Source organism: Esox lucius, chromosome 11 (assembly GCF_011004845.1).
Source record: "Esox lucius isolate fEsoLuc1 chromosome 11, fEsoLuc1.pri, whole genome shotgun sequence".
Lineage (NCBI taxonomy): Eukaryota > Metazoa > Chordata > Actinopteri > Esociformes > Esocidae > Esox > Esox lucius.
Window position 1 is genome coordinate 41,503,438 of NC_047579.1, and position 13,192 is coordinate 41,516,629.

At 47.3% G+C, this 13,192-nt stretch overlaps 2 protein-coding genes across 3 annotated transcripts; one reads left to right on the top strand and one right to left on the bottom strand.

Moving 5' to 3' along the window:
* Nucleotides 1–593: 593 nt before the first annotated feature.
* On the bottom strand, nucleotides 594–5,584 carry phb (prohibitin). Of its 2 annotated transcripts, none has more exons than XM_010874766.4 (7): nucleotides 5,499–5,584; nucleotides 4,664–4,758; nucleotides 4,365–4,526; nucleotides 2,898–3,040; nucleotides 2,612–2,728; nucleotides 2,420–2,515; nucleotides 594–1,790 (listed from the first exon to the last, which is right to left on the bottom strand). In XM_010874766.4, the coding sequence occupies exons 2-7, from the start codon at nucleotides 4,746–4,748 to the stop codon at nucleotides 1,578–1,580; spliced, it is 816 nt and encodes a 271-aa protein (XP_010873068.1). In that variant the 5' UTR covers nucleotides 4,749–4,758; nucleotides 5,499–5,584; the 3' UTR covers nucleotides 594–1,577. The 2 variants fall into 2 exon arrangements, with proteins under 2 accessions (XP_010873068.1, XP_019906111.1); XM_020050552.2 differs by having other exon boundaries at nucleotides 5,503–5,582.
* A 1,729-nt stretch (nucleotides 5,585–7,313) lies between these two features.
* si:busm1-163l24.3 lies at nucleotides 7,314–13,073 on the top strand. The gene is made up of 6 exons (XM_010874767.5): nucleotides 7,314–7,420; nucleotides 8,128–8,311; nucleotides 8,761–8,864; nucleotides 8,952–11,744; nucleotides 11,991–12,199; nucleotides 12,657–13,073. Exons 2-6 carry the CDS (start codon nucleotides 8,128–8,130, stop codon nucleotides 12,760–12,762), a joined length of 3,396 nt encoding a protein of 1,131 aa, XP_010873069.2. The 5' UTR covers nucleotides 7,314–7,420; the 3' UTR covers nucleotides 12,763–13,073.
* The last annotated feature ends 119 nt before the right edge of the window (nucleotides 13,074–13,192 follow it).

A 13,192-nucleotide genomic window follows, 5' to 3' on the forward strand; every position in this document is an offset into this window, starting at 1 on the left:
CCAAACTAACTGTTCTGTTGTGCTCATATGTGGAATACTGTGCTGCTACTGTAATTTTAGGAAACTTTCCAGACCTAACTAGGCCCTGCCTAGTAGGCAGTGAAATGTGCTGTAAATGCACAGCCATTGAAATTCAGCTAAATTGTCATGCGGTTACTCTATATTCATATTTAGTGTTGTGCCCACAAATGTGACTGTTTGTGTGTATAACAAACAGGAAACTCACATCCTGTGCATGCGAGAGAAATGGTGCACTGTTGATATGCAACATAGTATTATATTTCTAAAACTATACTACCACTTATTTGTAAACAAAATATTTAAGTCAAACTGAATAAAAGCTTTAGCTGAATTATTAAAATGTATTATATGAGCAAAACTAAAAAAGTTGAAACATTTGAACAACAACCTATAAGATTGTTCTAGTTGATATATATATATATATATAAAATTGCACTAAGACTGTCACCACAAATCAGGTGCAACACAAATATATTTACAGGGACCTCTAGTGGCTATAAATGAGAACGGTTACATGAACAAACCGTTTCACAAGTCTACAGATCCTAAGTACACAAAAAACCCATCAGCGATCATGCTGTAGAAATAAGACCATTTTATTGTGGAGTTGAAATTAAGTGGAATGCAGGGGCTTGCATGTCCCTCCAAATTAAACACACTGACAAACTATAAAGAATGAAGGAAGGTTGCCACCTTGGACTATCAGACGGGCACGTTTAATACCACTTTAAGGACATCATGGGTGGGGACATTGCGCTACTGAACCAAAGATAATCCAATCTCAAAATCCGTTGAAGGGGAGCGACAGAGCTCATTGGAGTGGATTTTAGGAAAACCCAGTTGTTATGGGATTTTGGACCGGCCATCACTAGACCAGTGTTTCTCAACCCTGCTCCTGGAGGCACACAGCCCTGCAAGTTTCAGGTCTCCCACTGCCCTAACACACCTGAAGTAGCCCATCAAGGACTTGATAATGGGCTGAGCATTTGAAGCAGGTGGTGGGAGACTCAGCTGGTGGGAGGCTGACTTGTATAAACCACTTGAAATTTCTAAGAGACTGATCCCAAAACACTTGTGTACAGCAGCAGTATCCAATTCACTCATACAAGGTTGTGCCCAACTAAGCACAGAGTAAATGCCATTGATTAAATGGCTTCTCCTCTCAGGTCAATAAATGCCTGTCTATAGATCGCTGTGGTAACAGTGCTAAATGTTTTCACGGCTCCCTTTCCCCAAATTAACACAATTACAACTTTTCAACGCACTCAAAAATCACATTTACTGCTCTGAATTTGCAAGAGACATATCCAGGACAACATACTGCATCACAGATTTCGTATTTTGGACAGAACGTCGTTCTCCTGCCTAACCACCACACGCTCACCAGGCTTCAGAACCTTCTCCTGGACCTCTCCGCATTCCCACTCTCAAGCCACCACAATTTCACAAGTCCATACTGGGAGAGGGAATGGAAGGAGTGCGTGTGAGAACGTGGAGAACCACGCCCCATTTGGCTGGTGCGAGGGAGGGGGTGGTTAGATCAGGGTGTGCGGGTCTCATTGGGGCAGCTGCAGGAGTGTGCCCTGGCCGGCTGGCAGGTAGGTGACGTTGCGGGAACGAGACAGCTGGAAGGCGATGTCCTCGGCAGCCTCCAGTTTGCGGAGCTCTACCAGGCCGTCTCCAGCCTCCTGCAAGGAGTTGGCGATGAGCAGGGCGGCCTGGGAGTCACCCTCAGCAGAGATGATGGCTGCCTGCTTCTGTTGCTCGGCCTGTGGGGAGGGGGGGAGGGACAAAGTGCGATGCGCTGTTTATCTTTCATTGACGGGTGGTCACATGACTTATCACGACCCCATTCAAAATCAGCCTCCCAATCCGTTTCCCCATTATCTCAGCCTGTAATAAAGACTCGTGCCTACAATCTAACAAATGACACCACCACCACGGATTAACTGATGTGGTCAAATACTGCATCCTGATGAGGACGGTTCCCAAACTCAATGGAAAAAAACTATGGGTTCTACACATCATTGTATAATATCTGAATGACACATTTCAGGTATCACATCTAAAACTAAATATTCTCTTAATAATTTAGGCCTGACTGTTTTTAGCTGTTCAAAACAGCCTGATGCCATCAGTTGCAATACAAAGTTATACAATGGGTTTAATTGGAACACCAGTGGTTTACAGTACAAAAAGGAGCACGAGAAGCTTACTTCCCTCAGAAGTTGTACACATTTGTTTCCATTCCTGTTAGTGAGCATTTATCAATCGCCAAGAAAACACCCAGTTGACATAAGGCAGAAATTGCTGCATATTCCATTCATATTTTTCCACAATGAAGTGGCCCGCAATTGTACATTAGGAGTCTCTCAGACATGTCAATAAGTCATCTTACCTTCTCTACAACAAATCTGGCTCTCTCTGCCTCTTGTTGAGCCACCTGCTTCATCTCCACAGCCTCTGTGAACTCCTTACCAAACGTCAAGTGTGTCTGTGGGAGAAGGAAGACAACGACTTACTTCACGACAGGAACACAGTCAAGACAAGGCCCACAGAGCCAGTGTCAGTTAAATGACTAAGGTCTCACCAGCGAGACGTCGTCCAGGATGAGTCCGAAGGTGGAGGCTCTTTCGGTCAGGTCTTCGCTGACCTGCCGAGACACCAGCTCTCTCTGGGTGATGAGCTCTCCTGCGTCAAACCTGGCCTGTGAGAGAAGCAAACCAAACAGGCAGAAATTGGACATCTAGTCACCTAGTCCACATCAGTGACTGTGTTGCCCTGCTGTTCAAATACAAGAAAACGCGGTTTGTGACATCACAACGCTGTCACAGTCGGTGTCATGTCACGGCCCCACGCTGACGTCCGACACTCACCACCACAGACTTCAAGACCTCCGTTGTGATGGACGGCAGGACCCGTTCATCGTAGTCCTCTCCGATGCTGGTGAAGATACGAGGCAGCTGACCGGTCACCGGCCGGAACAGGATACGAAGGGTGATGTTCACATTCTGCAGATCTGGACAGAATAATGCTCAGTACACCAGAATACAGGGCCGTGAAAAAAGTAAAGAGTAAACCTGAATACAAAGCCGTGAAAGAATATCTGCCCCGTCAGATTTTCTCCATTGCAGAAGAAATGACACCAAAGTTAGTTCATTTTATTTATCACTCCACCCTCCTTGGTTAATTAAACCCAATAAAAGGGATATGCGTCATTCAATGACTTCAAACGCTAGGCTAAAGCGGAACTTCGTCCATACGCTTGTGCACAGAGCCTATTGCCCTTGAAACACAGGTTCCAAAGCCACATCATGTTACGATCAAAATAAATTCCTCAGTTAATGCATATCAGTTTACAAGGCCATTTCTAAGGCTCCGGGGCTCTACCAAACCATTCAGAGACATTGTTAACGTTAATAATGTTCTGGAGAGTGGAAGATCTCAGGCATGGTAGTACTGCCAAAATGAAGTCACAAAGAATTGTAGAACAACATTCATGGCTCTTGCCTCCTCTAAGGTAAGTGTTCATAACCAAAATGGCGGGAGTTGCAAAGCGGAAACAATGTCTCACCAACAAGAACATGAATGATCTCAAGTTTGCCAAAGACTGTCCCCTGGAAGACAGACGAGTCAAAAGTGGATATTCTGGGCAACATTGGCTTAGTTACAAAACTTTGCATTCCATATAAATAGCTTCATACCAAAAACCCAGTTTAGTGGTTTTAGGATGCTGAATGAACCCACTGCCTTGAAGGAACCAGCAACCTGCTTTGTGTCTGAGAATTCTGCAGGAGATGCAGGCCAACTGTCCCTGAGCTGAACCTCAATCACAGCTGGGTGATGCAGCAAGTCAATGATCATAGCACACAAGAAAGTCTTCAACAGAATGGTTGAAAAACAAGGTAATGTGTCAAGACATTAAATGAGCAGTTCATGCTAAAAAAAAAAAATATCTATAAATGTCAAAACATTTTCTTGCAATCATCGCTAAGTACCAAACCAGTTTTAAGCAGTCTAATTATACTAGGACATTGGTTGTTGCCTCACAAATAAATTAAATAAGGACCAAACTTTCATTCTGTTTGTCTTGGATATTGGTTGAAGATCTGATCAAATTCAGAAATTAGGCAGGGGGCAAATACTTTATCATGGTACTGTATTCCAGGTAAAAGAGAGCAAAGAGTTAAAAAAGAAACTCTCAATGATCAAGTCTGACACATAGACAGAAGGCCTAAAAAGGACATGGAGATGAATGCTTTAGATACACACGCATACATATACACATACATATATACAGAGAGATAAAGCTATTGTGCAGGAGCCTATGAATAAACAGTTACCTTTGCTGCCGGTGATGACGGGAACATTGCGTGGACGAGAACGGCAGTCAAAAATGATAGGCTTCTGTACCCAGGGAATGAGGAAGTGGGTGCCCTCGCCAACTACGGCCTCTTGCACACCCCGAAACCTGTCAAATATAACTGCCCGATGACCAGCATCAACTAAAAAAAAAAAAAAAATGAGTGTGTCTAGCAGTGTTTCGTGATACACAAACTTAAACCCGATAAAGTTCATCCGGGTATTCTTTTAGGCTCCACAGGAATGCAGATGAATTGATTAGCGAAGGTAAATGTCTCACCATTGAAGAGAGCAGAGTTCACAACCCCACCCCCGATGGCCAGGGCCAACCCCAACTTCCCAATGGATTCAAACAGTTTCGCCATGGTTGAAGTTCTGAAAAAAATTGTGATAAACCTTGCTGTGTTTAACACAAACAATCGGTTTCAGTAGTTCCAAACCCAGGTCCTCGAGTTTTATTGTAGCCCCAGCCAGGTACACCTGGTTCAACTTGTCACGTAATTATCAGGACCTCACTGAGTTGCTTTGGGTATGCTTGTCCCGGGCTACAACAGACGTGCTGCTGGGGTTACTCGAGGACCGGAGTTTAGAACCGCTGATAATGGATAAATGTTACATCGGTCTGCATGCAATAGGCTATAACAAAGGTATGGTCCGTTTTTCCAAAACATGTATGTAAATAAAATGCTAATACCCCCCCCTCCGAACGTAATTCTTGCCTTTGTCAATGAGGCAAAGGCAAGGAATTAGGGTACATGCATTAGCTAGCTAACAAGCTAGCTAAGAGATTAGCCTGTAACAGCTAGACGTTTGCACCATAAATTATTGACATTATTTATATGGGTTAAAACAAACACTCATTGTCACATCGGCACTTAGTAAGTACTACTTCTAGAGGAGGGTAACAATAACATAATACGATCATGCTCGCTCAAGTACAGCAGCGATGTCATGAACTTGCAAATTGGTCTCTCGCGGTCCATGTTCTGCATACCTTCCAGGTATAACAAACAAATAGCTGATGGCACAATTACACACCCTAGGATAACAATATACTTATCTGATTAGGAGATTTTTCGTAACTACATAGTAAAAATAGTTTAATAGGAACTTACCTACGGTTTTGTCAGTGCTGTCTATGACCTCCACCCGCTGCAGACGTAAGAACACATGAATGTATTCTTCAAATAGAGCATGCGCGTCACCTTAGAGCAATATCCTTTCTGGTTGGATAATACGTACTGCGAAACGTTTGTATTGATGCTACTCATTGGACAGTGAGAATTTCGCTAAGCATTCTGGTTGCTGCAGTTCAGTAACAATTTCTTTATTGATGACAATAACTCGATTAGAACGCTAAGGGACCCATGCTCAAACCCAACGTCCAAATATCATTCTGCCAACTATGTGAGGGCCACTTCCTCTCAGCACAATCAAAGATCTTCTATGTCCTGACAACCCAATAAGAGGGATCCTGTGTAGGTCGCTTCATAAGTGCATTATACTTTCAACACCAGGGTCTTGGGTTTGATTCTCATTGGGGGGGGGGGGGGGCAAATGACTTTCATGTCAACAATACAGACTATTGACTGTCATGCGAATAGTCTGTAGGGTGGGGCAGGCTTCTGTGGTAGGCAAGCACCATGAAGCTGTAGTAGATGCAAGCTTCAACTGGAAGCCAGTACAGAGCAGGACAGCGATTTGGGACTGGACTAAGGCTGAACACAAGGCATGCTGCCACATTCCAGAAAAGTTGAAGTGTTTCGAGTACACATTCAGGGAGCTCCAATGATAGTGATACTCCAGTAGCAGTAGTCCAGATGCAGGCCTGGTTCCACAGGGGGGCAAAAAGGGGCATTGCCCCCTCAGGTATGCAACCTATGCCCCCTCTGTTGTGTTTCCCCATATACATAGCCAATCTTATATGAGTTCCACCCAGTCTGATCACAGTGAACATGTTGCGATCACCATAGACCAACGAATTTTGATTGCCTTTACAAGCGTATTCATATATATTTTTAAATCATCTCGGGGTGGGTGCGCGCAGTGATTAGACATGCCCACTCATTTATACAAAATGCACCCTCAGTAACGTCATCCTGGTGCCGGCCCTGACAAGATGTTCATGCTTCATGTTTCCTGTGTTGGGTAAGGTTGTAGTGCATGAGATGTCGGTCAGGCACCGAGAGATGCGTGTCGCCACCTCCATGTTAGAACGGATAGTTGAGTGTCATCTGCATAGCAATGAAAGACCATGTGAGGTTATGACAAAGCCAAGTGACTGAGGGCCGTCTTTCAGACAAAGATTAGATTTAGTCCTGGACAAAAGAAAAAGCTCAATGGAGATCACCCATACTTTATATTGATCAACACAGTTATTCATCTCTTCTCAATATGTTGCCCCCCACCCCAACTGACAAACTGAGATAATTTATTAGCCTAGAGTTTTCTATTGAACTAGATTTTTTTTGTCCTAGACTATATTTAATCCGTGACTGCGAAACCGGCAGAGGCGTCGCCTGGATCACAATACACTCGGGGCTTAGCACACCCCCCGCCCCGCCCAGGACAGAAAGTACATGATTTTGAATGTACATGCGGAACATTTCAATGTACACGCTAGCGGCCTACACGTCTGCATTGTCATAATGCGCGATCGGAATTATAGATGACTAGATCAGGGGCTATTGTTTATTATTATTATTTCTGGGTCAATTTGAGATCCGGAGCTATTCATTAAAGACTCGGGCTATAGCCCCGGACGCCCAGGCCTAACGACGCCACTGGAAACCAGCACTAAATTATTGGTGCTGTGGTAGGACCTGAACACGGTTGTCAACCGTTGCCAACGCAATAACCTCACTGTAATGACTTGAGAGCCTGGCCCATGTTCGCCCCCTGGCTTTAAAAAAATATAATGACAAGAATCTCAACCCTCCAGTTCCCCCAGTTTCACTTTCCATCCATGTTTTGAACAACATGCATGTCCGTCCACGTCCTTGGTGCGAGACTAGAAATATGAGAGACTTCTGAAAAGGTAATAATAATACAGCTATAAAAGCATATTTGTTGATATCGCTGTGTAAAAAATAAAATTCATTGAGGAGATCTACTTTGGTTCGACTTTAGATTGCCTCGTTGTAAATGTGCACTTCCTTAAATTTGAAGTTTCATTTTCTCAGTCTCCGCCGGTCGACTGTATCTACGAGAAAATCTTTCACGTAGATTTTCATAGATCTGTTGATTTTGATGTTCAACGTGATCGCATCATGCATTGAGAATGGAAGGAATATATAATTGTACTCTAGTATGTGGTATTTCGTCCTGGAAGAGTGGAGAAAAATAACATGACGCAAACTGTGCATACTCGTCGATTGAGTATGATCTTTGTGTACCTAAATTGAACGACCTCAAGTATTCATCATTACGCAAGACGTGTGAAAAGTTCGTCCATCTTCCTCGCCCTATTTCTCTTTATCTATAGTAAATAAAGCTGTTTCCATGGTACTGACATCAGTAGTTGAGTAAAAAACGGTTGATTATGTTGATGAAGTTTCGTGGCAACGACCAGCAGAGGGTGTATTTCGATAAAATATGTTGATATTACTCTCACACTTACAAAAAACCAGTTATGCATTAACTATTGCATCTTGGGTCTGACTACATTTGCGGCTTCAGGTACACTTGGCTTGGCACACCCAAATAGGGATTCCTGTAGGTCAGTGACTTTGTGTTGCCTAACAGATGGCGGAGCAGGGCCGAACAGTGAGAGTGAGTGGCCTGCCCACACATCTAGAGGAGGACCGCCTGAAAGACAAGCTCTCCATCCACTTCCTGAGATCCAGGAACGGAGGGGGGGAGATAGCGTCCATCACCATTGTCAAGGCAACGCCCGGATCTGCCCTCCTCACCTTTGAGGACAGCAGAGGTCAGTAGGTGTTATGGCTGTGCATATCAAGTGCGTCTGCCGGTACTTTGGTGGCATGGGACCGGATGTAAATGAATAATGGATTAAAGCTTACAGATGAGCAGAGGCATATAGATGAAGGAGTTCAGTAGACTGAACACTGATAAATGCTTCTCTCCTAATACAGACGCATCAGGTAAGAAATACACTGCGTCATTGCCGCTGTTCAGATCCTTTAATCAAATTGCTCTTTGGCTATGTAGCTCTTTACATTTCATTCTGCATGCGTTTTCAAAGTTGCTACTGTATGAAATACAAGGTCCCATGCCTCACGGCCTGTCACCATTGACTAACTGCTGTGAGCCAGGGTGTTGGCAGACGTTTCAGGGAAGAGGTTGGGGTGGGAGTGCTTGCTCAGGATTTCACCCTGATTGAGATTGATTTCAGTGTGTACTCGGCTGACCCCACAGTGGCATGGAGTGTGCTGCAACATGGCCGACACATTCTGGAGGTAGACGAGAAGAAGTACGAACTCACCTTGAGCGAGCTTCCCAAAGACCTGGACCCAAACATGGTATGTAAGGCATTGACAGTATCGTGAAAGTGAAGGTTATTTTAAAATGACTGATATTTTCTCTGTACCTCCCAACCTCCCGTCCAGGTCATCGTGAGCATGTCAGCTACTGTAGATTACAGTCAGTTACCTGGGAAAAAGGCAGCAGTGACCAGCCTTGACCGGAGCTATGACGTCCAGATCCACTATAAAAACCCAGAGCCTCATTGCACCCTGACAGGCCTCTACTCCCAGGTCCAGGCTGCTCTGGGACACCTCCTGGGGCTCCCTGGGGCCCTGGCCCCCAAAGACACCCCCCCACATCGGCCAGATGGTGCTGGGGGTGTTCCTGCTATGGACAGAGGGAGGAAGACTAACACCCGAGAGGAGAGAGGACATAAAAGGAGAGGTGACGATGGGCAGAGGCGGAGAACGGACCAGGCATTGGGTCTGTTCTCAGCTGAGCTAGGCTCTGACCCTAATGGGTACATTATGTCTGGAGGTCAAGGCTGGGAGAGGAAAGAGTCGTCTCAGGTGGAGGGGGGTGCTGTCGGCCGGCGTCTGAACGAGCGCCCCCCCATAATGGAGGAGGACCTCTCCCTAATCATGGATGCAGACATGTTCCTCTATCTGCGGAGCCATTGTGGAGAGGAGTACCGGGGCATCCTGACGCAGCACGGGGTGGAGGTGGTGGACGTGACCACCGATGGGGTGACCACCGTGTTCCTGCAGAGAGATCCTGGGGTGGGGGACCTGGGTCAGGAGATGGCCCGTCTGAGGGGGGCTCGTGAGGCCTTGAGCCAGCTCTACCAGGAGAAAGAGGCCAGGCTCCGGCGAGCCCAACTCCCTAAGAACATTCTCACCCCCACGGGAGGCCTGTCCAGAGCCATGGAAAGCCTGTGTGTCCGGCTGCCCAAGCTACTGCTCAGAGAGGATGACAGGAATGTCTACATCGTGGGTAGCAGTAGCGATGTGTCGGACGCCAAACAGTACCTCCTGGGGGTGAAAGAGGAGGCGGCAGACGATGTAGCCGGCGTGTTACGTTCTCCATCAGCCACGTTTGGCTCCTCAAAGCCATGGCAAGAAGAGAGACCCACCTCGCCTGTCTCATCACCAGCTGGCAGCGCCATGGACACCAAGATGGATAGGCTGCTGAAGGGATACGAGGCTGAGACAGAGCGGATGGTAGAGGCGGCTCGAGGGTACAAGTTTGCCCCCCGGTTCAAGGCCTCAGGATCGGCTGGGCTAGGAACCAGAACCAAGGAGGCAGTGATAGAAGGGGACCGATCTCCCAATATACGACCAGGCCTCGGGCCCATCCTAGGCCGGGACCTGTTTGGTTCAGAGAGAGCCGAGTTAGGAGTTGGAGGACTCACTAGGCCCGGGACACGTGGTAGAGGAGAGGATATCCTGTTTAGAAGGGGTGACCCCCTATTTTCCCCGGCCTCTATGGAGAACAGGCCCGACCTGAGTTCCATATCGACAGGCGCCAGGCAGCATCGGGAGACGCCACTATTCACCTCAACTATAAACACTGTACCTGTGGGGTCCACCCTTGTCACACCCTCTGGGTCCACCTTAAAACGGGCCAGCAGCTTCTCAGGTCGGACCGGACCCAAGGTCCAGGACCCAGGACGAAGTGAGGCTGGACAGGCCACGCACAGAATGCAAAGGTCCAACAGCTTGGACAGGCGCAGTGTCTGTGGTGCCGAGCTGGCTGTTCCCATGGTGGTGTGGAATTACATGAAAAAGGCTTACGGTGCCCGTATCAGCGACATGACCTCTGACCTGAAGATGAGTGAGAGACAGTCGGATGGGAGCAACGACGTCACAGTCATCCTGAAGGGGGCGGTGTCGTCCATGGTGAGCACCTGTCAGTCGGAGATGCAAAAGCTGGTTGCCATGGTGCAGGCAGACTTCTGTGTGCAGCGGCTGACTCTGGCTGATTTGGGTGTGTCTGACCCGGATGACGAAACCTTAGAGGTGTGCTGCGAAGAGGTGCGACGGAGGTTCAACAAGGTCTCTGTACAGTTGACGAGTGGTAGTGTGTTTCTGATTGGCCCCAAGCAGCTGTGCTCTCAGGTGGGACTCGCACTGGGCGAGGTGTTCTCTGGAGAGACAGATCAGAGGGGGGGACAGGATGACTTCTCTGCCCCCTCTACCTCCTCCAGTCAGGCCAGCCCTGTGAATGGGGTCCAGAACGCTCCGCAGTTTCAGACTGAGAGCCCTCAGCAGATGTCAGAAGCTCAGAAAGGGGTGGATGAAGCACCGCCGGGCACCAGGGTTAAGAAGAGCACTCCGAGGAGTGCCTCAACCAAGCGGCTGATGAACAGCGAATCAGAACACAAGAACACCGCCATCAGCCAGTCAGCAGCGAGGAAAGGGCCTGTCACAAAGGAGAAAGTGGACAGGGCAGGGGTTGTGGATGCAGAACGCAGCAAGACTGAGGCATCTTTTAGCCATTCAACAACGAGCAATGAGGGAAGGACGGGAGCAGTGAACGGTGGTGGCTCACTGTTGCCATTGACCACCAGTCCAGACGTGGAGCGCAGCCTGAGGCCCACAGCTGCCCACACGGGCAACAACCGACAGGCCAGCGGTGCTGAGAGCCAGAAGGCGTCAGGGAGAGACCCAGGGAGGTCCGGCCAGCCTGGGGGACAGGCGTCTATCTGTGTTTGCGGTGAAAGTGGGCAGGGCGTGACCAGGACCGGGTGTGGGGTGGCGCTATGCCAACAATGCCTGCTCAAGGTTCACGTCCACTGCAGGGTTTGTTCCAAAGCAGCGGAGCCGCAGGGGATTCTGGGTAACATGAGCTACTCAGAGATGCCGTTCAGCCTGCCGGGCCATGGCAGAGACACCACGGTTAAGATCACCTACAGCATCCCTGATGGCATTCAGGGGGTAAGACCAGGACTTGTTTTAGTTGTGCCAATTAAGTCGTCATTTTCAACATATTCTATTTTTTTTAACGTTTATACTGTCAAAATCACTTACCTGTTTCAAATTAACTCACATTGAAATGTGACTGACCCTTTTCTGTTATTTCTCGATTTGCATTTACAAGTTTCTAACTGTCCTGTTTAACTCTTAACACGGGCAAGGTTTCTAATGGCCCAGTATCTCCAACGCTGTGCCTTCCTGTTGTAGGAGAACCACCCCACGCCAGGCTCAGCGTTTCGGGGCGGAGTGTTCGAGGCCTTCCTCCCCCTCTGCGAGAGGACCAGGAAGCTCCTGCCGCAGCTGGAGAGAGCCTTCCGGCTGGGCCTAACTTTCACTGTGACGGGCCAGGACACCGGAGCCAGAGTCAGCTGGGACTGCATCCCCCATAAAACCAGCCTGCAGGGGGGCAAGTCCAGGTGAGTGGCGTGGTCTCAGTTGGGGCCTGTATGGGTGGATATGTTGTAGGTTACGAGGGCGCAAGAGAGTCTGCTAAATGATTAAAATGGAAGTGGAGTCAATGGAGGTCAAAAGCAGTGCACTGTGTAGGGAGCAGGATGTTATTTGGGACATAATGTGAGGAAATGCCTGTGGAGGTCAAAAGCAGTGCACTATGTAGGGAGCAGGATGTTATTTGGGACATAATGTGAGGAAATGCCTGTGGATGTCAAAAGCAGTGCACTATGTAGGGAGCAGGATGTTATTTGGGACACAATGTGAGGAAATGCCTGTAGATGTCAAAAGCAGTGCACTATGTAGGGAGCAGGATGTTATTTGGGACACAATGTGAGGAAATGCCTGTAGATGTCAAAAGCAGTGCACTAAGTAGGGAGCAGGATGTTATTTTGGCCTTGACCTAATTTTGTTTCCTTTCAGGAACGGTTATCCAGACTCCACCTACCTAAGCCGTCTGTCCGAAGTACTGAGGGCTCATGGGATTGAGGAGGCAACTGCAAAGTCTCCAGACAAAAACAAAACCTGATCATTGTAGTCTTAGTTGCGTTTATACAGGTGTTGGTTTAAATGCATTTTTTATTAGAATTTTAGCTGTATATATGGTAATGTCTTTCGAACTGTCCCATGTCCCCAGAGTGTTTAGCAACCGGAATCTTTTAAATTCATAGACCAATAGTGGACCTTTAAAATGTTTTCATTCTTAAGAGTTCTATAGACTGAAACAGTATGAGTCATAATCCACATAAAACCTTTTGTCCTGGCAGCTATTGTCGATTTTAGTCTTGTCGATACTGTGTTTTTAACAATAAAGATTCCCGTCTGCGTATCACTGTAACACCTACAGCTTTCATGCAAGTTACCTAAACATGAGCTGTGTACATTCACAGCTGTTACACACAGTCCCATCGCACTGAACTGATCCTGTAACACAATAATAAAGACAGCTCCACGTTGGA